Raw genomic sequence first — 24,943 nt, forward strand, 5'->3', positions numbered from 1 at the left:
TTTGACATTTGTGTGTATATTTAGAGACAGGTAATGACCAAATTAATTCAATTTAAACACTTTATTTAAGTGTTACACACTTCCTCGACTCAAAATAATTTCTCTGCTTCTTCTTCACTTAACAGGTTCAAACCTTCCAAAGCGTCTTCAAATTATTCTGCAAACCTAATCCATCTGTCCAGTGAGTCGTGAAGAGAGTCCCTGGCTTTCCTCGATACGCGACCACTCACTGCCTCGAGCAGCGTGCATGTAACGAGGCACTGTACATCCTGTTAAATCCGACTCTCGACTCGCTATTCTTAAACGTTCTCGTTCGCTTTGCTTCTGTCCAACTTTCGTTCGCCGTTTCTTAATGTGGCCGAAAGCGGGGCTGACAGTAGATAAACGTGTCGGCAGCATGCTCGACCATCGTGCGCTTTCCTCTCCTCGCTTACGAACCATCCACAAACCTCGTACATCAATTTGAATCACGCTGCACCGATTCGCGGAGTAGAAACGTTTATCACGCTTTTCTCTCTCCTCTCCCACGTCTGGGGATGTCAAATAATTGGAGTCATTTATAATAAAATAGTGCAACAAAATCTCAATGGATCAATCAGGTGTTAATTATTGACATGGAGTTTGGTAGACCATTATTGCTCTTATTTACGTGTGAAAGACTTTGTAATGAAAGTTTGGGAGTATGTCATACCTTGTTTCATCGTTTCTACATTTCAATTAACAGCACATTAGTTTTACTATTATTTATTTTTATATATACCACTAAGTTTTAGTCGAAGTGTTGGTGTTTTAAAATCTTCTTTAAAAAGTAAAAAAAAAAAAAGAAAGAAAGAAAGGTAAATTAACTAGTTATTGAATATTAACAGCTATCAAATAATATCAAACCTAGTCGAATAACCGGTCAATCGGTTTCTAATAAATCCATCATGACATCCCTGCCGAGCGTCCCCTCGTCTCCATCTCTCTGTTTGCCCGCCTATTCGTCTGTCTGTCTGTACCCTTCTTCTCGACTGTGCTAGAATCGATACTCGTTCTACTCGGCTTTCGTGTCGAAGACGATGCATCCGACTGTTCCTATCCCCCATTCTGGTGGCCTCTCTACACTTTGCTCGTCTCGACCGACTCGTTGTTTCGTCGTGCTCCACACTCGGCGTCTCTGTCTCTCTCTGTCTCTCTCTCTTCTCTTTCTCACTCTCTCTCTCTCTCTCCCCCCTCTCTCACACGAACCGTATCTCTTTTTTTTCTGTCCACAGAAATTGATCTTCATCGTAATCTGCGTCTTAATATCGGCCGTGATATTAATCGCCATTATAATAGGATGCTTGCCGAGGAGCTAAAGGGTCGTGCGCTGGGCGGGGGCGGGAAGAGGGGAGCGTTCGCGATCTGTGCGTGGGTGTAGCGGCGTGGCCTCGGCCGCGGGAGAGAAGAAATCGAAAAAAAAAAAAAAGAGGGGGGAAGGGGCGGTGTAATCGTGGGATCGAAGGATCGCGGAGAATGGAAACGTCTCTCGCGTTCCTGCCAACAGCAGCTCCGCCGGTCCTCCTCTCGGGCTCCAGTTTCCCTCGGCTCTGATCTCTAACACCGAATGCAACCTGCTCGTTAACGCAATAACTCATTAACCGCAGCTACGCTCGTCCCACTAACGCGATCAATTAGCACGTCGAACGTGCCTGGCCACTGGCTGGCCATCCGCGCGACTAACGACCTTTCTCCTCCAGGATCGGTCTCTGTGCAGAATCCTAGAGCAGGGTTTTTCAACGAGGATTTCTGGGCATCTGTTGGCCTCTATATTACATAGGTGTAGAATGAGAGTTCGAGGTAGCGGGGGAATTATGCTAGGAGCCCTGACACTGAAGTCTTGGGGTTACGTGAAGGAAAGAAAGATGGGGAGAAGAAAAGAATGGGGATAGGGTAAAAAGATGAGGGAAGGATAGAGGTGGCTGATTTTTAGAGATGCATAGCCAGAAAGGTTGAGAAACCCTGTTGCACGGTATTGTAAAAATTAATGTGAGCATGGGCTGTTCGGGACTTCTTCATGTGAAAGATATTAATTGAGGAGTTTATAAAAATAGTCTTTTTATTTGGCTTTAGAAAAGTAGAATTCAGAAAAGGGAAATAATTATGTAAAGGAGTGTGAAATATTGAGGACTCGAATATTTGGGAATTCGTATATTTGAGAATTGAAACATTTGAGAATTCCAATATTCGAGAATTCAAAAATTTGAATATTCGAAAATTCAAACATTTGAATATTTGAAAATTCAAAAACTTGAAGCTTTAAAAAAAATTGAACTTTTAACAGTTGTAAATTCCATGATTTAAAAATTTGAGTTTGAAAATTAGAATGGATATTGAAGTAAATATCTGATTAAAATTCCTCTGTTCACATTAACTCCCACAATACTGTAGACTGCAGATATTCCTTCTTAATGGAGGAGGAAGCCCAGAAGCTAGTCGCGCGACGCACTCTCCATCGTCTCGGAAGCTCGCTTCTTAATCTTCTTCGTCTTCGTGCTCTCCCCCTTCTCACCCCTCTGTTCCCTGAACCATAGACGCTTCCCTCAGAGATGAAACTCACCCCCCCTTCTGGGAGCATCACCCCTGAAGCCAATCGAAGCGCTGGCACGCGCCACGGGTTCGCCGAGTGACGACAATGTGTATTCTGTTCGCAGAAATTGATGTTCATCGTAATTTGCCTGACGATAACGTTCATCATTCTCATTATCATTCTGTTAACCCTGTTGTAAGAGGATCCAGCCACGGCGCACGAGGATCCCCAGGGGGACAAGCGCACCACGCGAAAATTGGCCACGGTAGAGAATACGATCGCGGTGTCTTTTCGCGACCGATTCCGTCCTGGGTCTTTGGCGAGACAGTAGGAAACAGCTGGGAAGAGGGTTTTACTATGGCAAAGTCACTCGACTCTGAAAGGAAAGGTCGAAGAAATGTCTGGAATTAAGATCAAGTGTCTGTCGAGGGACTGGCTCCTCTGCTCTCGCAATTCGTTCCCAGCTTTTCGACGTTCTTCAACTACCTCGTGATTCTCGGTACGCGTTCCGAGCACCTGCACAGATTTCTGTACGCGCTCATGTCGTCATCGACGGCGTAAGAGAACAAGGGGCGCGTGGTCCCTTGAGAATCTGCTTCTGGGATCGACCAGAGTCCTCGAGCATATCGAGGCTACTTTGCGTTAACGACTGTCTCGTTGCGAGCGGACCGAACATTCTGTAAATAATTTGCATTTGTATAGAACAGGTAATAATATGTGCGATTTACGGTGTAAACTGTGGTTACTTGTTTTGAAACGCGAACGACCAGAGCTTGGTCGAGTGTAGGTCCTCGGGGGGTTGTTCGAAGGCTAGTGTCGCGCGAGTCCATCGACCGAGGATCGAGGATGCAGCGATTTTGGGGGCTGAGTTCGTGGCGAGCGCACACACAGAGAGGCACAGGCAGGATGCGATTCGCGATGGATCGAGAGGATCGCGCGATGCAATGGTGCATGGCGCAGCAGAGGGAGGATCGGACTGTAGATACGGTAGGAACTACCTTGCGTCCCACGTTGTAATCGATTCTTGTGTTTTTACCGAGCGCAGAAGAAGATCATGATCATGATCTGCGTCGCTATACTCGTCGTCGTCCTGGCCAGCACCGTCGCTGGATACTTTGGACTGTGAACGCCGCAATCAGGTACTCGTCTTTGGATATCTGTGGTTGGAAGGCACAACGATCTATATCAGGTTTTGAAGAAATTTGAAGATAAGAATTCAAAAAGAGACAAGGGTGTAAGACAGTATTGGAGTCGATAACTTTACGTGTCAGTATATTGAGAATAGGCCATTTTGCCTTACAATCACAGGCGAGACCGAAAACCAAAACCAAGGCGATTCTTCCTGCAGCAAGAAAGTATATATCCCCTTCCGCCGGAGGATTCCCTTTTTCCCATTTGAGAGGAGTGGGAGAAGGTAGTAGAGTGAGTCGGTGATGGTGTGCTTAAACCAAGCGTACGAATCCTCGTTCGTCTTTCAATTCAGCAAAATTCACGTGACTCGAGCATTCTGCCATTCAGTTGTCAATTTTGTTCATTCATAATCATGTTAATAATTGAACTCTGCTGGAGATGGGAGAAGAACAAGCATTCATTCGTTTGGTCTAAACGCACCACGAGGCAAAGGTAGTGGAAAAGACCCCAGCGACTAGGGTTGCCAAGGAATTCCTCACTGAGACAGGAAGCAAATCTATCACACGTTCCATACTTCTGAAATAACTTCTAGTAGGTCCCTGTTCACCTACTCTAGGATATTTCAGCGACTGTAGAATGTGTGATGGTTTCACTTTTCCTTCTCGGTGAGGAATTCCCTGGCAACCCTGCTCGATGGCACCTTTTCCATTCCGTTTGCCTCGCGACCCTCCCTACACTTTCTTCCACTCCTCCTAAATAGGAGAAAGGGAATTTTCCAGCAACCCTGATCCCTCACCACTATAATTGCCCCTAATTGACACTTAATTAATTTTCCAGATCAGTCCAAAGGCGTCGCCGTCGTGAACGCTTATGCGAAACGTCGGCAGCATCAGTACCCAGGCAAATCGGGCCGAAGCGTAGGACGTCTCGCTGTTTCGAAGTCGAACGATCGCCGTCGGCGCGCTCGGTATCGGCTGCATCGGCTGGCTCGGTCTCGATCTCGTCCGCGGTCCCGTCCGCGACGTCGTCGACGCGCGCCGTTCCTCGTCTCGCCGATCGTCATCGCCGAGCTCGCGCTCCTGTTGAGCGCACGCGCGCTCCGCCAGCCACCAACTACCAGGAGAACGACGAGAAGAACGACCACATCGAGGACGAAGGATCGCCGTCGTCGTTGTTTGCACGATCGTCGTCTGTCGCTGTAGTCGCGCCAGCCTCGACGAGAACCACACCTCGGCTTCGTTTCGTCCGACCCACGTCAAACCCGCTAGTTTCGCTTCGCCCCACGTTCCATTCTTTCTTATCTCTGTACCAAGGAGACTCTACAGGCTTGCCTTCGTAACAGTAGCTCTATTACCATCGTCATATCGCCCGTTTCTTCTATGTGTGTCCTTTGAGTTAGAAAGATCGCCTGTAATCTCTCCTCCGTAGACGTTGCTTTTTGTCTCCATCAGCGTATCGCTAGAAATATCTAGCAATAGTGGATAGCGAAGCGAAACGGCGAGAATATTGTTAGATCTGTATGCAACTGATGAAATCGATCCCTGTACTTTGTCTTGGGATAGAGGAGTAGACAGGGATCGATATTCGCGAGGGTTTGGAGCGTGGGCGTCGCGCGAGACGAATCCTAGTTACGATACACGCGCCCCAGGGCTACGGCCTACGAGAAACAGGATGATATTCGGAGTAACTGCCTGCGCCCGCCGCGAGTAACTCGTCGGCGATCGATAGTCGCGAACGCACGTTTCGACGTATCTCGTTCCGAGCCAAGCCTAAGACCCAATGGAGTTTTTCTGTAACGCGACGACGCCGCTGCCAGGCGACTCTCTCGTACGCCGCGTCATTCTCTGGCGTCGTGCTCCCTCCAGGCGCCAGCTCTGGCTCTGGTAGCCACGTCGAGGTCTTTATATATATACTGACTACCTACCTAAGTGCATTTCTTTGACTGTGATTTTTAACCGAGCTTGGAAATTAGTTCTTTACAGACCTCCGATATTCGAACGTGTTCGAAAACGTATATAAAAGAATTGTAGGTAGCTTCGGTGTCCCCAGGACGACGCGTCCAAGACGTAACACGATCACGCGCCACATATCATATGATTCGCGAGGCGTAGACTTATCAATTGCCTCTCCCTGTCCCCTGATTGGTAACGGTGTGGTTCAGCGAGCCGTGAGAGGCTCGAAACAGATGCTGAACGGTTCTCTCGGATCTGCTAAAAGTGGTTGTAGCGCAATGTCGCGAGAGCATGAAAGGACGAATTTCCAAGTGCGTCGCAATGTTAGGATAGGCTTTCTGTACGCGAGGGTAGCTTGTTTCTCGCTTTTCACGCTGCGTGTCATTGGTTGGCCGACGCAGCCGCGATTGACGTGTCAATTAAGCACCGAGAGGTGGCCCTCTGGAAGCGTCCTCGACTTTGCGTTGCACGAAACGCCATTAGGTATTGGGTTCGATCGATCCGTGTAACCGCTGCTCCTGGATCGTTTGCTGAAAGTAATTCTCGATTAGTTTTAAATTTAGGCGAAGCCTTCCGAGTCGACTTCTAAAGCGCATTACCGAGAACTTAAAAGATAGCCTTTGGTTTTTCACCGTTCGCTTCGCTGAGCTACGATACTTTAGACTCTCGCGTGTAACGGTTGATGAGGTGACGCTAATGATTATTAGACTGCGAATTTTTATGCAAATTCACGTTTTCGTGAAGTGGAAGTAAATACAGGTCTTGTTCACCCTAAAAAAATAATAACCTAACTTGTACTTTAAATACTTTTTATGTTTTCGCAAATTATGTGAAGTCTGTACTATTTTTGAAAGCTGAAAGTAGTGATCCTGAAAAGTGACTTGATTGAAGTACAGTTTTTAGTTGTGTTCCAAAAATAAATTGATGAATTCTTTAAAAAACTAACCTAAAAATAGAAACTGAATAGTGTACCATTTAGTTACTGAATTATAGCAGTGTAAAGTTCGTAATTTAGTGCCATAGCAAATCCCCTAAGCAAACTACTGTAAATTTCACATAAATGCATAAACTTCCGCAGTCTACTGATCCCACAAGATCGCCAGCTACCCAAAAAAGCAAAAGAAAACAACCAACTCCGCCTTTTCAGTTCAGTTCGTGGTTGTTGCGCCCCTTGAGACGCGCATCGAAATGATTCGAGCGAGCGGTACGACAACGACGTCGACGTCGATGGCAACGATGATGCCTCGCGTCCAAGTCGACTCCAAGAACATGTGTTCGGTTTTCGTTTTGCGTCGACGTTCGGTAAGCGCTTCTTCCGCGGCAAAAACGTGCATCATCTTTAAAGCGAGCAATCTGACCGCGAAAGACGAGAAGGAAGCAGGAAACGAGACGCGGAGACGAGAAACACTGGCGAGAACAAAAGGAAAGAGAGTATCTATAAAGCTGCAGCAATAATATAGTATAGGTGTTACGGGGGAATAATCAACGGTAATACAATCGTCGACGATAATATCTGAGTCATACCGATATGCATATATATCGTATGTACACGGAGTGTATACATATGTAACACTATATATATATATATACATACGGAGTATGCGCGCGACACATCGCGCGTACATACTACACAAACGGAGAACGACACGTATACACACGCCGAAACACACACGCATACAAAACACACAGGACACACATGCGTTACATGTATATATAAACATAGTTAGTCGGCACAGTCGAAAAGAGTAATATATTAACGATAATAATTTATTATTCGCGACGCCTGTTGCTCGTGAAAACTATCAATTAAATTAACCGCTTGTCGAGCAAGGAACGGGCGACGTTCGTGTTAATGTTTTGTTGATTATATTATATGAACGTTGAGGTACATATATTTCAAAGATTATGGGTTAATGTTTAAAAAAAAAAAATGATATAAAGGTTACGCTACGCACGGAGCCGCGTTCCGCGCGCCTGTTGCTCTGGCAACAATAATTAATACAGCGCGAGAACGTGGGCGGTGGCGGCACGATGCGAAACTATAAAAAAGAAACACGCTGGGAGAGGATGGTACGATTGATTGCTGATGACGATGACGACGACGACGACGGTGTTGATGATAACGATTAATTAACGATATTTGAGGTCACTTTGCATTGTACAGAGGTATAATAATTGTTAGCTTAGATGGTTACGTTTCCACGATCTGTTACTCGATCATTCGATATCACTAATGATAAAGTTAATCGCGCAATCCCTCTGTCGCGAGGTGAACAAACACTGGCAAAAGCGTGCTCGGTATTCCTTGCCTGGCTTTTCCAATCGACAACAAAGATGTACTTTAGTTTCGTCGTCGGAGAAGACGCCTTCGTTCGTTCACGAATACCCCCAGGAGTCTCTGGGAAACGCATTCTAGATGTTCAAAGCGAACGAGCGCCTCCCCCGTTTCTCTCTCCCCTCCCTCTCTCTCTCTCTCTCTCTCTTTCTCTCTCTCTTTCTCTCTTTCTCTTTCTCTCAGCTCGCGAGGTCTCGTCTCCTCAACCAGCGCGCCACTTCGAACGCCAGGCGTCGCGTCCAGAGCAACGAAGCGTCGACTCGCGAACCGATTTCGCTCTAACGAAAACACGGTAGCTTGATTTCCTCTTTCTCTCTATCTCGATGTTCGTTCAAGTATCTAGACTCTCGCGCGAGGCTCGCGAGCACGCTTCGTTCTCGGAGCCCGACGCGATCGCTGGCTCTAAACACTTCTAAGTTAAGGTAAATGTCTTAGTAGATGATCGTGTCCTGATACCTGAATAGTAATACTAATTTTATTTAATTCGAAACTTAAATTCTAACGAAAGACAGAAAATAGTGTCATAAAATAGTATATTCAGATACTGGGACGCGATTCAAGCGAGTATGAATTTTTAGATCGCCCACTTATTGGGACACTTTCTATCTGAAGCGTCCAGGTATTGGGACGCTTACCTTACACTCTGTTCGATCGATCGCGCGCTCAGCGTCGAGACGAGAGGTCGCGAGACGCGCGATCACCCGCGATCTTTTCTAACCGAGATCTGTGCGACAGACTAGGACTGTCCCCTCTCTACTAGCTTTAAACCTCGTAAAAGTAGCGACTCTGCGATAGGAATTGAACGATCGAAACCTTACTTCTCGTGCCATCGAATAAGTTTCCCGAGAAAGCGATAGACTTCACCGGTAGGCGCCACGTGCGTTTTACTTTGTTTGGCCTAACTGAGCGAGACGGGAGCTTTCTCGATGACGATAGGACCTTCTAGCTTTTCGCTGTTATTCTCGTCGACGAGCAGAGGATCGGCCAGGCCGATCTCGCCCCGCGCACACTGCTCCCCACGTCTCTCCCTCTTTCTCTCTCTTCCTCTCGTTTCACTCGATCGACGTCGTCGTTCAAAAGCTGCCGCGCACAGTAGACCGGAAGTCCTCGGTGTTTTCGCGCGTCCCGACGGCGGAAGGGCTCGCCGCCGCGCTAGAGAGAAAGAAACTCGGCCTCCCCTTGACGCCCTCGTAGTCGACTTCCGCCGCGGAGGATCGCGGGGATAGGGAATAGAATAGAACAGCGATCGAGCGAGAGTCTCGCCGCGTTAGTGGCGCGAGAGGGGGCGAGGGGGAGACGTGGCGAGCGACGGGTGAGCAGAGGGAACGCTTTAGAGACCTTGAACACGACGAACTTGAGACAATGTACATTGGTCGTGTCGCATCGGTGCAATTATTACTTCGAGAGACTATTTCAATAACCTTATTGAGTGTCAATTCCACTTTCATGCGTAAATCGTAAGTTCTGCGAGCGTTCACAGACAAAATGAACGGGCGAAATAAGAAGAAAACAAGAAAAATAAGAAAAAAAAACAGAAGTACTAATAAAGAGTGATCCAAGGGAAGTCGGTGTTAAATCATAACGTTTAAGGGAGTTAAGGGTCGCGGGGACGGGCTGTGGCGCGTCCCCCGACGCAGTGAGATTATTAATAAATTTACATTACCCAGAAACAAAGTAGGAAAGCGAGAGTGCTGCTGGCGAGAAAGGGGAAGAACGTATGTGAAAGGGGTGCTAGATGGAAGGAAGAAGCGAATGGAGGTTAACGAAGAAACGAAAGAGGGATATCGACGCAGGGGAACCAGGGGGTGAATACGAGGGTGCAAATGTGCGGACGTGTGAGTAAGAATGATCCAGAGGTCGAATGCCGAAGAGCGCGTGGGTGGATGCATGGGCAGGTGAGTGTATGCGAGAGAGTAAGCGAACATGAGAGAAACATGAAAACTGATAAGAAATTTAGCACGTTCAAACAAGTACGGACACTTTTTATCGTAGATATTTCATAGGCGAGATTCGTAAAAATGAACACAAAAGGAAAAAAAGAAGCAAAAAAAAAAAAAGAACCGGAAGAAAAAGAAGAAGAAGAGAGGAAAAGGACCTGTACTAAACGGTTACTTGCTAAATAAATCAACGGTGTTTTTTCTGCCTATGAGTCGTATTTGCATCGAGCGAATATCACATGGAGTTTCACTTTTCTCTTTCTCTCTCTCTCTCTCCTCTATCTCTTTCTCTCTCTCTCTCTGTCTGGAATGAAGAAGAAACGATAGAGATCGTTGTTTCGTTTTCCTCTTTAATAAGATATATATATGTATATGTTACTGTTGTCATAATTATAATTAATTATTATCATTATTATTATCATTATTATGATTATCGGATACTGTACAAAGTTGGCAATAATGTTAAGGGATCCGCCCGTGTCTCGTAATCTTTACTCCTTGACGCGGAAAGGGAACGCGAGGCGAGAGCTCGACTCGACTCCTGACCCCTCCCTCCCCCCCTCCCCCCCTGATCGAGGGAAAAGAAAATAGAAACAGAAAGATCGATACCAAAGAGAGGAGTGACGATTATCGCAGCAGTAGAAAATAAAACGTGCGATCGACTGAATGTGCCCTTTCACCGTGTAACCATGCACAAAGATTAATTCCTCTGTGAGTATACATACCATACATCTATATATACATAAAATATATGAATATATATATTATACATATGTACGCATAATAGCGGTAGGCCTCTGAAACGTAGATCCGGCTCGCTAGCGGTGTCAGAGACGCAGAAGAGAAGAGGATGGCGAGGGTAGAGACGATGACGGGAGTCGGATCGCGTCGCAAAACGTTCGGTCGACCAACGAGAGTCGAATCGGCGAATCGCCGTTTCCTTCGACCGCCAGAAACGCCAGCGAATACGCGGTAGTGTTCGGTTCGCCAGGCGTTTTCGGCGCGTCTGGAGACTTCTAGCGAGGCTTTGCTTCCCGGCTCGCGATTCCCCGATTTCCCCTCGCGTCACGCGCGAACTTACCTTCAATCCAGCGCAGTCTACTAAAGCGAAACAGATAAAAAGAAGCCAAGCGTTCACTGTACAATTATATTCTTTTACGTTAACGACATACCTATTGAGTAGACGAGTAGTATATTTTACATTACCAAGGATATATAGTAGCGTTACTTGTCTTACCCTAATTTTATATATCGTCGAAGAAATACCTATCCGCAGGAAATAACGATCTTAGTCAGCACTACAGCGACGAAGTTACTATTACGTCTGTAGACAAAAACCAAGTCCGCAGAGGTTTTAAGAAACCGACACGATGTTCAATGTATTTAACGATCTTCTCTCGAAAGATGAACAATATACAACAATATGTAACGGGAGTAAAAAAAAAAAAGTTGCGCCCTGACCCATTCATTCGTTTCCCTCGTCCTCGTTTTAGACACAGGACAACGGTAGGGGTAACACAGTCGTTCAAAGAAACAAGCATTTCGATACGTTGTCGTTTATTATTCTTTCTCTTATTTTACAGCGCGATAAAATAACGAAGGGGACAGGGAAAGACAGAACAAGAGGGGAAGGAGGACGAAGAAAGATGGCAAATAAATACTTCATAAATAAATAATACTCGTTCAGCGAAACGTGCACCTTAACAGGATATGTACCCTCAATTCATTTGATTCTGGTTGCATTTTTACTGGAAACCGAACAGATGAGGATAAAGTAATTACTAGGAAGCAGAAATATAGAGAAGACACATCTATCACATTTGTGGTACAGCCAGAATCAACTGCGAATCGCGTACAAAATTACACAAATACACAGACACACAGTAGGAGAGCAATGGTTACAGATATTCCGTATTATAATCGGGGAATTAATTGCGGATGTTTGGACACAGCTTGGTGTCCTCGAGATCGGACACAGTTTCGGCTTGGTGCAGGAGACCCTCGTTGAAATCACCGTCCCTTGGTATGCCTTCTGGCCCACGAAGTGCATGCTCGCGGATGAACGCGGTTGCCAGGTGAGGATTCACGTATGACATCGTATACCGACATCCCCAAGAGACTAGAGCCAATGGCTGAAATGTCGAACGCAATAATTAATCCATCTCTAAAAATATTAATTTACAAGATATTCCAGGATGTTCCAGGGAATTGAAGACCATAAAACAAACAGATTTTTCCTCTGGAACACCCTGTATGTCGAGTACTTACGCGATCTTCGTTCAGCAGATTATATGGGGTAATCACGTGTCGTCGAAGACAACTGCTGACCAGATTCTTTAAACGCTTAACTTCTAAGGGATTGGCGCAGGGATGGTAGAGCACGACAATGGCACCATGCTAGGTAAAAGAGTAATAAAGTTATTTGAGTAGGAATAATAGTAGTGGAACAAAATCAGGGTTTTTTATCTGTTACCTCTAGACTGTGGAGCCACCTTTGCTTGGGCAGGAATTTGTACTCTCCGTAGATGGGCCATAGAGGTCTGTGGGCTCCACTGAAAATAATATAACGTTAGAAATATTCCTGTATAACTAATTCTGGTTTTTCTTTTCACAAAGGTGAGAATGGTACTCACTATAAGGGAATATTATCGTCATAATCAATTCTCTCGTGCATACACTTGTGTATAGCCTGTGAATATGTTATAAACTCTCCGAATCATTCGTAATACACAAAGTTCCAACGCTCACACATCAACCAGGACGATACTTACAACATAATTCTTTGGTATACGTTCACAATATTGAATCGGTATTGTTTCTTTATCCGGCACTAATTTCTTGCCATAACAGGTGTAATCAATTGGAGAGCCATCCCAGTCCATTGTCAAGTTAGTCTAGAAGGTGAAAGAAGGGACTGTCTCACTTACATTAATTGGAATATTATATTGAAGCTATTAACCACTATGTTAAGTACCTACCTTAGCATCATCACAGTCTACTGATGGTTGTCCCATCGGAACTCCATGAAGAGTCTCTAAACCGTGGACAACCGCATCCGAATCCTTTGGAAATACTTTGGGCGGTGGTATGGGATCATCTGGCCTCTCAGGCAGCCACCGTCCCCGCCAGTTCTCAAATTCATCATTAATATTCCGTCGATTCTCGCCATTTCGGTACACGTAATCGCGAAGCAAACGCAGTTTATCAAGATCTACGCTCTCCACGTCCCCTGTGAATTATCAATCACAAATTAGATAAAATTCATGTATAGGTTAGATAAAAAACCGATGGCTTGGTGTTGTTAGATAGTAACAGAGTATTGAAAATGAATGAAATAATGATCAATGAACCGATTCCCTACCGTCAGGTTCGATATAGTCATCGCCAAGGAAGTTGTCATTCCCAGTGCTCCATGTTACCAAATTGCAAATAAGCAAAACAAATCCAACTTTTGCTTTCATCTTCCTACAGCTGGTAGCGCGCAGGATGCACGCGTGGCTTATCAGAGGATGGGCGGTTTACGTTCGCCATCTCGCGGCAGAGGAAGTCCTTTTTATCATCCCAGCAGATATTCTGTGAAGACAAATACCGGGGAGGTCCCTGATCAATGAGACTGGTGTGCATTCATTCAGAAATCAGAAACAATAGCGTATAAATGGCTCCAATTCTTCTTTAACTGTAGTGGAAGAAGCAAAGAAGACAAAGAAAAGGGATTATAATTATTACAGAGATAGAGACTACACTAAACAATGTTAAATGGCGGAGAAGCAAGAAATTTCTCCTGCAGAGAAGTTAAATGAGAAAGAAGGAATAAACTTCATTTAATATTGTTACTTTAAAGTAGAAATGGGTCGATCGTCCAGAGTCATGGAAACAGTGTTGTTTAAACGCAATAGAACGGGTCGATGAATTTTCCTACGATCCACGTAACGCGTTCGGGAGTTGCTATTAACGTTTCTGAGCGCTCACGGTAATTTCATTAATTACTCGAGAGCCGTAAGTGGCGCGCACTGCGTTACAGCATCGTGCTCGATTGCTTGGTTGACGATCCCTTTTTCAAGACTCGACGACGAAAGTTAATAGCGTAATTGACTCGAGCTTCCATTCAATCTTCCTCAGCTCCATTCTTCTTTAGAGATCTACTTTATGAGATCTGGTAAGGCAAATGTCTTAAAACCTAGACACCAACGCCAATTTTAATCTTAGATTCCAATAAAAGAACCAGTACCACTAATGAAAAACAGAGAAATATTATCTTAAGATAGTATACTCAGTTTCTGAGACGTAATTTAAGTATGTCGGGATATACATTTTTCGGCTCTTCACTTACTGGAACATTACACATTTCAAACGTCCAAGTATCGAGATATTTACCTTAGTCTAAATATTATACTCTAGGATCGAGAAAATTCTCAATTGGTAGCATTAGCGAGCGTACGATTTACTTGTCACAAAAAATAAACTGTGTCCTAATTTACAGCTGACCATGAGAACTGTTTTCAGGAAAAGAAATAAAAGCATACTCAATAAAATGCATGGAACCGGAAGCAACAGCCGCGTTCTCTAATCGGCTACGCGCAGCTATCGGCTGGAACGACAGTATCGAGCATGGCGATTGTTCCGCTCGGAAGACACGTCCTTGAAATAAATCTAATATGCGGGGGTGTGGACAAAACGATTCAAATTTGGTGTAATGTAATGGTAAAGCTAAGGAAAGTGCGAAGAAAAGGAATGAAAATAGAGAGAGCATTACCCTAAAAATATTGAAGGGCTGGATTGTTACCCACTAGGGTAACACTCGCCACCGTTTCCGTTTAATCGGCAGACTCGTCTGTCCTCGCCTCACAGGGCTCGTTACTCGAACCAGAAGGGTTGCAGAGCGCGACGGAGGCCGGGATCATTGCTTAGGTTCGTTGACACTATTTTCTAGTGACTTCAACCAGTAGGGTAATTAAAGAATAACACAGTTGATCCTCTTGCAGCGAGGAATTGTAAGATAACTTCAAGAAGAGGTTCCAATGGAGAATGTCGGTGCGATATAAATGGCGTTTTTAGAACATTATGTCTAATGCAGAGTTTCTCAATGGAACCACGTGAAGAACAGGAAGATAGGGATAAGAAAAAATCGAGATAGGGAAAAAATGAGGATTAGGAGAAAATGGTAATAGGAAAAAAGAGCCGATATTTGGAGGAGAGGTACAAATTAGAAAGGTTGAGAACCCCTTGTCTAAACTCTCAATTTTTCCTATTATTAAAAGCGTACCATATCCCTTCATGCCCATCTGTAATATCATGCTTAACACATTACAAAAAGCAGATGGTAATCAGGTCCCCGCAGGACACAGATAAGGGGACCAGCCCGAAATGCGTGCATGCGTGAGTAGCTGTCAGTCGCTATCAGAAGAGTCGAAGAGATAGTGAACGCAGAGCACTTTCAACCTAGGGAGGCGTTCGACCGAAAGCTAAGCAAAAGTAAACGGATGATCGACTGCACGGTAAACAATGTCTCGAGTGGCCATATCCGCTACCGAGGCCCTCCCCTTTACACTCGATGCGTCAGCCTTGTGATGCGTTCACACTCTCGCCTTCACTTCCATAGTTTGCCCGCGGACGCCATCAAGATACGAAAAATCTCGCGAATTCAACGATCATGTTGGGAATTCACTGAACAGCTAACACTGTTAACTACGCTAACCTTAAACATATTTACTTCAACAGAATATACATATGGGATCATTTCTACCAAAAGTTAATCTACTCTTCAGAGCTCAGATGGTCCCTGGAAATAATGCAGATCTAATATTTCTTTCGGGATCTAAAGTTATGTCTTGCTTGTCTAAAAAAAAGTCCCTCACGAGGCACTGTTGGTAGTATTTGGTAATATGTATATAAGGTTGGATTTGGTAATATTTAGAAGCAATAGCTCATAATTAGCATAGCTTTCCGCTGGATCTCAAGCTTCAGATTAAATTCAACAATGTAGGAGCTGGATAACAAGGAGGACAGAGAATCGAAATCCATTTCTTTATTCAATCTTATTTACAGAAGAATTTCATGTATGAAGAGTACATACAAAGATGGACAGAAGTAAAGAAAACGTGCGTTGGTACTCCATGAAATCGACGATTCCGCGACAGGCAACGAGTTTCGTGTCGTAGAGGAGTCGCTGATGCGAGGACGCTCCCTTTCCATCCTTCAGCGGTCCAGGCAGCCGATGCTGGGCAGAGCGAGGTCGAAAGGGCGCGGGTGTCGCAATTAAAGGGAATCCCATAAAGCCAGACTCGATGGTAATTGAAGGAGAAACGAAGAGAAGTCTGGCGTCGCACGTTTTAGTGCGAGGATGAGAATTGCGAGGACTTTTTCATCAGATCGCACATCGACGACAACGGACGCGATTCGCGAACGACAAGGACCGATTAAGTTCTCCTGTTAACAGAGTTGGACACGCAGGCAACCGCCACTGACATTGGCTTCAGTTGCCATTTATGACGGAGGGAATCTGGTAGCGGCGTTTCTTGCAGCGCGACTTCATCCAACTGCGGTACTTTCGGTTCACGTTCAGTCAATATATGCACCTGCGAGAACGAGCATTATCAGTTTAGGCGATTGATACAACGCTTGGGGAACAGTCCCTAGACTAGTAAAACTGAGTCAAGTTCAATGAATGATAAATTTCAGGCTTCCATGTACAAATATTTTTGTATATTGAGGCTCCCCATGCAGTGTTCATAGAAATATTTGAAAATACAGTATTACCTCGTTATAAGCTCGTGGCTATAGTCACTGTGCATCTTTATTTAGAGCAAAGGAGTTTTAGTTGGTTGACGTTGTCACTGACTTTTCAAGGAAGATCATAGTGATCTACAAAAAACAAGACCCTGACTATAAACTCGTCAGTGAGTCATGAGTTTATACCGAGGAAATACTGTAATTCATAGAATTAAAAAGAACCACTAAATAACTGAGCAAATTTTAATTAAACTGAAGTCAAAATATTGACTCGGAGATAATAGATTTTTCATATCTCCAGTGCTACTAAACCTCGAAAATAATTTCCCTTTGATCGAGTCTCTAATCTGAAATCCTCAAATAACTTCCAAAAACATTCAGAATGGAAATCGTTTCGCTAATTGTGGCACTGCATTAATTTTAGAACTCCTAAAGAGAGGGTTCCTAAAACCCACAAATCGACAAACTTTAAACTAAACTTACCCCTCTTTTTATTTTTTTATTTTTGATTCAATTGAGTAAAAAATTCTCTAATAATTATTTATTGTCGTCCACATACATTCTGAGCACAGTATTCTGAAATCCTAGTTGCTATCTGTTAAAAACGCCGCGCCCAAGAAAAAGAAAACGTTCCAAAGCTCAGGAGTTCTAGAATTAAGCTTCATATTATTGCTTACCACATAATATAGTAGCTTACACGAATGGAATTTGCTTTGGCAGGTTTTGGGCTTGCAGCGCGACTCCGTGAGGTACCTAGGGTAGTAACCCTCTCCAAGATCCTTTATCTCATATTGCGACTCGCAAGAACAGGCCGACTGTGAATAGATTACAACAAAGTCCTTGAAAAACTTCGTTCACCAACGAAGATCTTTATCACTAAACTGTGGAAGTTTATGCAAATTCATATTTTCCTGAACTCAACTAAAGAAGTGAAAAACCTATTGATCAGAGACCAGAAGATGGCCCCTAAAAATAATTTGAATCTTTTGGGTACCAGGGACCCATAGGGATTTCTTTCATCCTTTGAATATTATATCATCTACTTCACTGGAAAGAGTTCCAAGTGAAGTTGTCGCAGAGTTGAATACTGAGCAATAAATGTTGAAAAATTCTTTAAAAAGGTAAGGCACAAAATGGCTCCGGTACCTTTAGAAGATCACCAGACCCCTATCACCATCAATCTACTTTCTTTACTGTGAATATTCAACCTATTTTCAACAAAGTCTAGTTATTACTTCAATCTCAACATACCCTAGTCACGAGTCGTATACATGGCAACTCCTCAGGTCGGGGGGTGATCGTGATGTCGACTCGTTTCCTCGGCTCCATCGGCTGGTCGAAGATCATGTTGTTCCACGAGCTGATTTTCTGAGGAATCTCATCATACTCATTAATGAACGTCTCCGTGACCAAGGAGCGTTGCTGGTGCTGCTCTTCGCGCCATTGTCCAAGCACTGATGACTTCAAGATTCCGATGCCGTGGAGTGTCATCTGCGAAGGAGATGATGGAGACTCATATCTTTTTACCTGCACAGCGTCCCGTACTTACGAAAATGATTATAATCTTCATGTTGTGTAGAACGATACGCAAGAAGATCGTCGTTGTCGATTGAATGAATCCTCCTTCGCCGAGACTCTTTATATAGGAAGCCGATGGTGAGAGAATAGAGGAAAGAAAGGAGGCAGAGGAATCGTCACTGTTAATTGAGACGGATCGGTATCTTTTCGAGATGACAAAGGAATCCATTAATGTTACACGATCCCCTCGAAAGGTGGAGGCCAACGCGTGGCAGAACGACTTTTCGCCCCCCAGCAACAGCCAACGCATCCGCGGACTGATCCTTAAAATACGTTCTCCTCCCCTGTTCACCTGAAATAGAAGAGGATCTCTGTTTTTCTGTTTCAACGAGCACTCGACGAGCAACTGGATTCGAGAGCACCGCCGAAAAACGACATTTCACGGTCCCCGGTCACTCTGGCTTTGTCCGACTCGCTGGGAAATGGTAACGAGACGTCGATAATTTAATCCGCTATTTGCGCGTCTGCACGCACGCGAGCACGCACGCACGCCCTTTTGGCTTTCACGGCCGCTAGGAATTATTTTCTGCACCAGATACGAGCAAGATCGATCGTGCGTTTTCGCGGCATGCTACCCCCTCGCGATCCACCCCCTGTACCATATTCTGATATTAGCGGGGAAATAAACTCTCTCTGGTTCTCTCCTCAGGGGAAAAACAAGCTGCTAAAAAGGAAACCGAAATCGAGGAAATAGCGAGAAGGAGATGTGCAGCGTGATCCAGGCTGCAGTTCGAGATTCAGCTGAAGCTGTTAATACTGCTGAAGCTGTATAGACTGTGTTATACGATGTGTGCAGTTTTAGCAGTTTCAATTTTGGACCCCAGCCACAATAGAGTCTACTTTGATGAAAAGGGGATTTAGGAGTCGTCGATCCATCGCGAGTGTTCACGCGCTGTTCGAAAAGGATCGTAAAGCAGGAGAAAGAAACAGGTGGAATTGCAATGGCGGCGATCGTCCGTTTAGAGATCCCCAGTGTGTCATCGGCGATAACCGTAAAGCTTATTTTCTCATAGGACCAGTTCCACCACTTCATCGAGCAACATCCTAGTAAAGACAGACAACGCAGTGTTGCTCGAGTTTATGTCGCTGGAAATTCGAGCATACTGCGGGCACTTGCAGTGGCAAGGACAATGGACAAAGGTAGACAGATCTAGACACTCTTAAGTGGGCTCTACACGACGAGACTCGCCTCACGATAAATGATAGTTTTGAGACCACTTGGAATTATTCCGAATTTCTTTGCTTCTTCGATGATCCAGTAAGAGTCAAACTGTTTCGAAGTAGCCTGGCCCCGCCACTTGTTGCGAGGCAAGTCTCACAGTGCAGGGCTCGCTTCAGACATCGCGGTACCATTTTGAATTGAGATCTATAGCTCAAGAAAAGACTATCGTTTTCAGTTTCTTATACTTTTTATGGATGGTTCTAGGTGATCGTGTTTACAAGGTATCGCGGGGGCGCGATACATCCTGACATTCCTGACAACAGCGAGTCGCCTAATGGATTTCGATATCGTGCACAAGGACTCGGCGCGTGCGTGCTCGGACCACTTCACCCCCTGTCCGTACTCCCTGGTCGGGACACCCTTTATATATTTCGAGGAAGCACGAGGAGGACCGGTACACGGCACGCGATTTTCGGCGCGCGAACACACTGACTCGAGCCAGGCTTTTGAACGTAGTTGCACATTCGTCTCGTGAACGTTGCTACCAGCGATAAGGATCCACCATGTCGAGGGACAGTACAGTCGCTTTCTTGATCGCCCTTCTGTCGATCGCCGTCGCTTGGGCTGCGGCTGTTCCTCTCCAGGTAACACGTTCCTCTAAAGCTGCGTCTATAATGTGTCTTCCATATTTTTCTCGAAAGTGGCTGAGCTAAAAAAAGAGGGCTTTCTGGAGAAGCCTGAAGGTATTTGTAACCTTCGAAAAGAATTGAAGCGTTCTTATGCAAGGTAGCGTAAATGCCAAAATTGAAAGATTCTGTTTTTTGTTTAAAAAATGTTCTATATATCATAGAAATTTTTCAGTTTTATGCTACTTTCCACAAGAACGCTTGAATTGTAGACGAAATTATTAAAATTGATAAAAAGTATAGAGTTATTTAGAGAAACATATCTTATTCTTGAGGAAATTATTTATTGAATAATTCTTTAAACAGACTCTCAAATTTTGAAGTTTAGCTAGTAAAATTTTTTAATATAATAAAGTACTGTTGTACAGCAGACTCATTTCTAACTTTGCTGCATTTCTGTAATTTCCGTATTTCTTGTATATCTAGTTCTGTACTATTTCCTATAACTTGTTACTAGATTATACTTACTTTTTGTACTGCAACAAGTTCGTAAAATACTTTGCATTTCATAATTAATGACAGTTTCAAACTCTGGAACTATAATTTTAATAGGACCAACTTGTTACTTTACACATTTAGGTTTCTAACTTTCTTTGACCTTTTCCTACAAACAACTAGCTAAAAAACAGGACATATAAACAGTGATATAACAGTTTTCTTTTCCTCTTTCTAACAAATTATTAACAAAACATATCGCAGAATTATGCAACAGTTCTCTTTTCATTTTTTTTACCAAGTCACTTATACTCTAGACGCAGTTTTATTCAATTCTGTCTACGTTCTCGCTTTCCCAGCACTCTCTGCTTTCTTTTTACAGTCCCAAGTATCACGATGCACTAAAACTGTATTAGCAATCTAGCTAATCCTCGTGCCAGAAGCAGGTAGAATCAATCAAACATAATTGGCGACGCATTAGATGAATCCCAGGAAGCTTATTTCCCTGAAAACCACAAACTCTGCCCATGAGAAACAAAATAGCGTCGAGTCGAAGAATGCAAGACGCTTGGTCTCTGCGAGCGCAACTTGTTGCGTCGCCTATGCGCTACCCACGAACGCTCCCTTAACTCATACAAGAGCTTTCAGTCTCCATTTCATAGCCTCATTAAAGGTTCCACCCGAAGGAAACCCATAATAGACACAATGCACTTCAGTAACAATATCAAGAATCTTAAACCACATATTTCTGTATACAATGCATCTTTCACTCAAGCCTCTGTTATAAATACCAAATACAATGCTTTCAAGAGCCTCTCAAGGAATGAATCCCAAGGCAAGAATTCTCATCCAGTGTCTCAAGACTCACGGTAGAAGCAATCAGAAAGTATCGAACGCAGCATGCACGTCGTAATCGTTGCGAAAAAGCGTCCTTTGCCAGGTGGCTAGTCGAGCCTGCCGAGGTTAACGTATATGGATTATTTCGTTATCGCTCATCCAGCGACCTTATCAGATCCAGCACGAAACCTTTCGCCCTGAGCAACCGCGTTTCGGCTCGTGCTTGCTCGTTCCCCGAGGGACAGACACTTGTCGAGATAACTGTAACGAAGCGGGAGAGAGTATGGCTTCGGAAAGTCGCGGCGAATCGAAGGTAGAAGCGGAGGACGTGATCGTGGAAATAAGAAAGTTTTCCTATGCATAATGATCGAGGTGTCCCCGCGAGTCGCGGTGTCTGTTACGCGAGGAAAGAACTGTTGAGGGACGCCGCTGCTCGTGAAGCGAATCGATAACAGAAGAAACGACCACGTCGGAAACCAATCTCATTTCGTTTGGTTTACGACATTTCTCTGTGGCAAACAGCTCGTTCATTTTCAAGGGAATCCCGGAGGGACATGCGTGGTCGACAATAGAGAAAGTTTGAAATTGCAAATTAAGTGAGGCGACAAGTAGAGGAGTCTGTACTCTGTAATACTCTGTACCACGTTCCCGTGTCGCCCATGAGGGACAGTCTTATTTACATGATTATGAATAATGTTAACTAGAGTCTTTAATGAAGAACCATTGTAAAACAAGGGACTACGATTTTTCTTGTTCTTCGACTTGAGGTTTTCTCAGGGTTTTCAGGTTGCCTCTAATGAAGGTTCGCGTAATATCTGTTATCGGCTACGTGCCTCGACCCTTCTCTGGGAAAGTCGTGGAAACTTTCGGAACGAAGGGAGCAGCGCACGTGGATTGCTGCAGCGATTGCTCGGCCACCAACCGAATCCATCGTCGGGCAACTCGATCCAACTATCGCGTGCTCGTAATTGAAAAGCTCAGTCACGATTTCCCGCGCTATGTCTTTGGCTAATTCCTTTCTGACCCTCCTCGAGTTTTAATCTTAGCCTTCGTTCTCGATGAAATTGGCGAAACAAATAAGAGGGATTTATCTCAACGACGTTCTGAATTTCAGGCTGGGACAAACGCGCTGCGACGTGAGCTCTATGGGCCTGACGCTGCGGAATTCTTCAGCCCTTATCTCGAAGACCATGGTAAGCTTCTCGATATCGTGTGATCGTCTGGCTACATGTCTACCTACGTTGTCTGTTTGTCTCTTATAAAGCGTCGGGTAAGTCGATACCTATTTTCGAGTTTCTGCGGTTGTAAGGGAAAATGATCTACGTCATATCTTTTTATTTTGGAGATACTGAAGTTTATGGTTTTCATCTTTAATATTGTCTAATGGACTTCTCTTGCCAAGACTTCTTGTAGAGTTTATTTTTGAGCGAAGAAGTTCTTTTATTGGACTTTCTTCTTTCTGAAAATATAAATTCTGTATTCTAGGTCTCAATTGCAGGGTAAGAGGAAACACAGGGAATGTCAATTTTTAGTGATTAACTTTGAACCAAGCTTATTTGAGGAAAATAGAAGTAAATTGAAATTGATTTATGGATTAATTCCGAATCACGAACAATACAATGAAGTTCATTTAACTTTGGTTTATGTACTGGTGGATTAAATTACTAGAAATTAATTTTCACGAGTTGTCCTATGACATTCCTTGCTCTTTTCTCTATCCTCCAATCAAAGCCTTGTCTCGAATTTCTTGAAAACGTGACGTAGGTCGTTTTGCCTTACAGCTACAGACATATTCTGATCAGTAGGTATATGAATTTGACATTTATTTAAACGTGGAAGCTACAGAGTATGTCTTATTATTGCAAACTATCCTTTTTACAATTAACTATGATTCACTATGAGTCAATATTCACTCATACTGAATTGTGAGTGAAATAGTTTGTAATGGTAAGACATGTTCCAAACTCTCCCTGCCCAAATAAATCTCAAACCCGCACACCCCCTGCTCAGAACCAACTCGAAACTAGCTCTCTGACTCACCAGGCACCTCGTACGTCCCTCTGCTTTACACTAACCACACCTCAAGCTCTCAACGAAACTGTGATCGTCCACCACATGACTGTTACCCTGACTCGTCACCTGCCCGCTGGCTGGTCCGTCGCTTCTCGTCCAAGGCTTCAGGGTTCGTCCCAAAGAAAGTCCCGAAAGAAGAAGATCGAAGCGAACTCGATAATTCTAGGTCCCCCAAAGGAGGAAGCGTTCGAATCGCCAAAGGGCTCCAACACGGACGTCTCAGCGACGACAGTGGAAACAGGCACAGTGGCCTTGGAGCTCTCTAGGGCTCCCGCAGACAGGGCACGCCTCCTCCGCGAAGCTAGCGACCGCCTGGGCCGAAACCTCGATCAAATTGGGGGTGGTAATCTGCTGAGGAGGGGCCTCTTCGAACGAGAGCTCGAGTCTTCTCGATGGATGTCTGCGCGGAGGAACCTAGACCAAATAGGCGGAGGGAACCTCCTGCGGGACGTCAACGATCGATCTAATAGGAACCTGGACCAAATCGGAGGAGGGAACCTGGTTCGAGGCTTGGATGGCGCGGAGAACTGGCGGCGTAACTTGGACCAGATAGGGGGAGGGAACCTGGTGCGAAGCTTGGCCGACGTGGTGGCCTGCGAGCTCGCGAAGGAAAGGGAGACCGAGTCGAGGCCTCATACGCGATACGTCAACCAGTAGCTTGGGAAAGGCTATGTTTAGAGACAATGTAGTAGATAATGTAGCCAGTACCCTACACGATAGGATTCCCGATTAGTCGCCTTTGTATAGATGTCCTTCCAGAATAAAGGTTGTCACGATCACGTGTTCTTTCTAATTTTCGAGCACCTCATGATTCGGTTAAGTGATTCATGAGAACGTAGATCAAACTTAGATGTAGCGATACCTATATCCCTGGTATATATAACTCTGTATTCGATCCCAATTGTTCGTTGGAATTACTTCCCTCGTTTCCGCCTATGACGCCCGACTACCCCGAGTCGATCTTATGATTTTGTATTGTGATACTATTGCGTCATATATATTTCGCTACGTCTCGGGCTTGAGTTTCTTTTTATTCTCCTTCTAGCTCCCTTCCTGTTTATCAGTCATGGCCATACTTTATTGGAGAGCTATATTTTGCGTGGGAAATATAGTCGTGGGCTGCAGCCTCAATTGAAATGATGCGTCATGCAATACAATGTGAAGCATAACTCAAAGGTCTAATAAACATGATTCAGAGTATCTGATATCTAATCATGTTTCTAAATTTTTTCATAAAATAAGGGATTTTACTTCTCATGAGTACTATGTTTAATGTTTCACATACTTTATTGTAATTTAACATCGATATTACACTGGTGCTCTAGTTAGGCATCCTTAGAAACTTCTTGTTTTACTTAGACATGCCTGAAATGCGCGAGAATAGTGTCTGACTCAGGGCTTACTCTACTGTCAGTTCACGTATAAGTCAGGCGTAGCGATATCAGTAGAACAAGTGAAAAATACTCGAGACTTATTCTACTGTCGATCAAGCGCAGTGATATCAGTAGAATGGATCCCCAAGTCAGACACATTCTACTTA

General features: G+C 44.4%; 4 protein-coding genes and 1 long non-coding RNA gene across 8 annotated transcripts in view; 3 read left to right on the forward strand and 2 right to left on the reverse strand.

Moving 5' to 3' along the window:
• The window catches only part of Syx1a (syntaxin 1A), a 31,074-nt gene extending 26,383 nt beyond the window's left edge, over positions 1 to 4,691 (forward strand). The window contains exons 9-10 of one of the 4 annotated variants that reach the window (XM_076387939.1): positions 3,594 to 3,687; positions 4,517 to 4,653. In XM_076387939.1, coding sequence (XP_076244054.1) covers positions 3,594 to 3,674 — 81 coding nt within the window. In that variant the 3' untranslated portion in view covers positions 3,675 to 3,687; positions 4,517 to 4,653. Of the gene's footprint in view, positions 1 to 1,253; positions 1,397 to 2,672; positions 2,893 to 3,593; positions 3,688 to 4,516 lie in introns of those variants that run through there. The other 3 variants (XM_076387938.1, XM_076387940.1, XM_076387941.1) reach the window with 3 other exon arrangements.
• Positions 4,692 to 10,142: 5,451 nt separating this feature from the next.
• LOC143185180 (uncharacterized) lies at positions 10,143 to 10,810 on the forward strand. The gene is made up of 2 exons (XR_013002872.1): positions 10,143 to 10,614; positions 10,691 to 10,810. It is a non-coding gene; the product is annotated as an uncharacterized LOC143185180 (long non-coding RNA).
• Positions 10,811 to 11,442: 632 nt separating this feature from the next.
• On the reverse strand, positions 11,443 to 13,422 carry LOC143185172 (uncharacterized). The gene is made up of 7 exons (XM_076387935.1): positions 13,265 to 13,422; positions 12,882 to 13,132; positions 12,675 to 12,797; positions 12,537 to 12,592; positions 12,377 to 12,455; positions 12,172 to 12,300; positions 11,443 to 12,035 (listed from the first exon to the last, which is right to left on the reverse strand). Exons 1-7 carry the CDS (start codon positions 13,362 to 13,364, stop codon positions 11,832 to 11,834), a joined length of 942 nt encoding a protein of 313 aa, XP_076244050.1. The 5' UTR covers positions 13,365 to 13,422; the 3' UTR covers positions 11,443 to 11,831.
• Positions 13,423 to 16,169: 2,747 nt separating this feature from the next.
• Positions 16,170 to 18,780, reverse strand: LOC143185125 (uncharacterized). Its single transcript, XM_076387859.1, has 6 exons — positions 18,743 to 18,780; positions 18,544 to 18,625; positions 18,182 to 18,502; positions 17,884 to 18,123; positions 17,310 to 17,447; positions 16,170 to 16,478 (listed from the first exon to the last, which is right to left on the reverse strand). The coding sequence occupies exons 1-6, from the start codon at positions 18,778 to 18,780 to the stop codon at positions 16,320 to 16,322; spliced, it is 978 nt and encodes a 325-aa protein (XP_076243974.1). The 3' UTR covers positions 16,170 to 16,319.
• Positions 18,781 to 18,909: 129 nt separating this feature from the next.
• LOC143185126 (uncharacterized) lies at positions 18,910 to 24,863 on the forward strand. Its single transcript, XM_076387860.1, is given in 7 exon segments — positions 18,910 to 19,140; positions 19,224 to 19,350; positions 19,637 to 19,749; positions 19,751 to 19,884; positions 19,928 to 20,016; positions 22,445 to 22,523; positions 23,570 to 24,863. Coding segments are annotated over 7 exon segments (1,119 nt in total). The 5' UTR covers positions 18,910 to 19,054; the 3' UTR covers positions 24,061 to 24,863.
• The last annotated feature ends 80 nt before the right edge of the window (positions 24,864 to 24,943 follow it).

Source organism: Calliopsis andreniformis, chromosome 10 (assembly GCF_051401765.1).
Source record: "Calliopsis andreniformis isolate RMS-2024a chromosome 10, iyCalAndr_principal, whole genome shotgun sequence".
In the NCBI taxonomy this organism is placed as follows: Eukaryota; Metazoa; Arthropoda; class Insecta; order Hymenoptera; family Andrenidae; genus Calliopsis; species Calliopsis andreniformis.

Coding starts and splice junctions, on each gene's coding strand:
- LOC143185125 (XM_076387859.1), bottom strand. CDS start 18,780: ATGCCGCGAAAACGCACGATCGATCTTGCTCGTATCTG. Junction 18,124..18,181: donor TGAAGATTATAATCATTTTC/GTAAGTACGGGA, acceptor TCTCCTTCGCAG/ATGACACTCCACGGCATCGG. Junction 17,448..17,883: donor GTATACGACTCGTGACTAGG/GTATGTTGAGAT, acceptor ATCTATTCACAG/TCGGCCTGTTCTTGCGAGTC.
- LOC143185172 (XM_076387935.1), bottom strand. CDS start 13,364: ATGAAAGCAAAAGTTGGATTTGTTTTGCTTATTTGCAATTTGGTAACA. Junction 12,456..12,536: donor GACGATAATATTCCCTTATA/GTGAGTACCATT, acceptor TATTATTTTCAG/TGGAGCCCACAGACCTCTAT. Junction 12,036..12,171: donor ATCTGCTGAACGAAGATCGC/GTAAGTACTCGA, acceptor TCGACATTTCAG/CCATTGGCTCTAGTCTCTTG.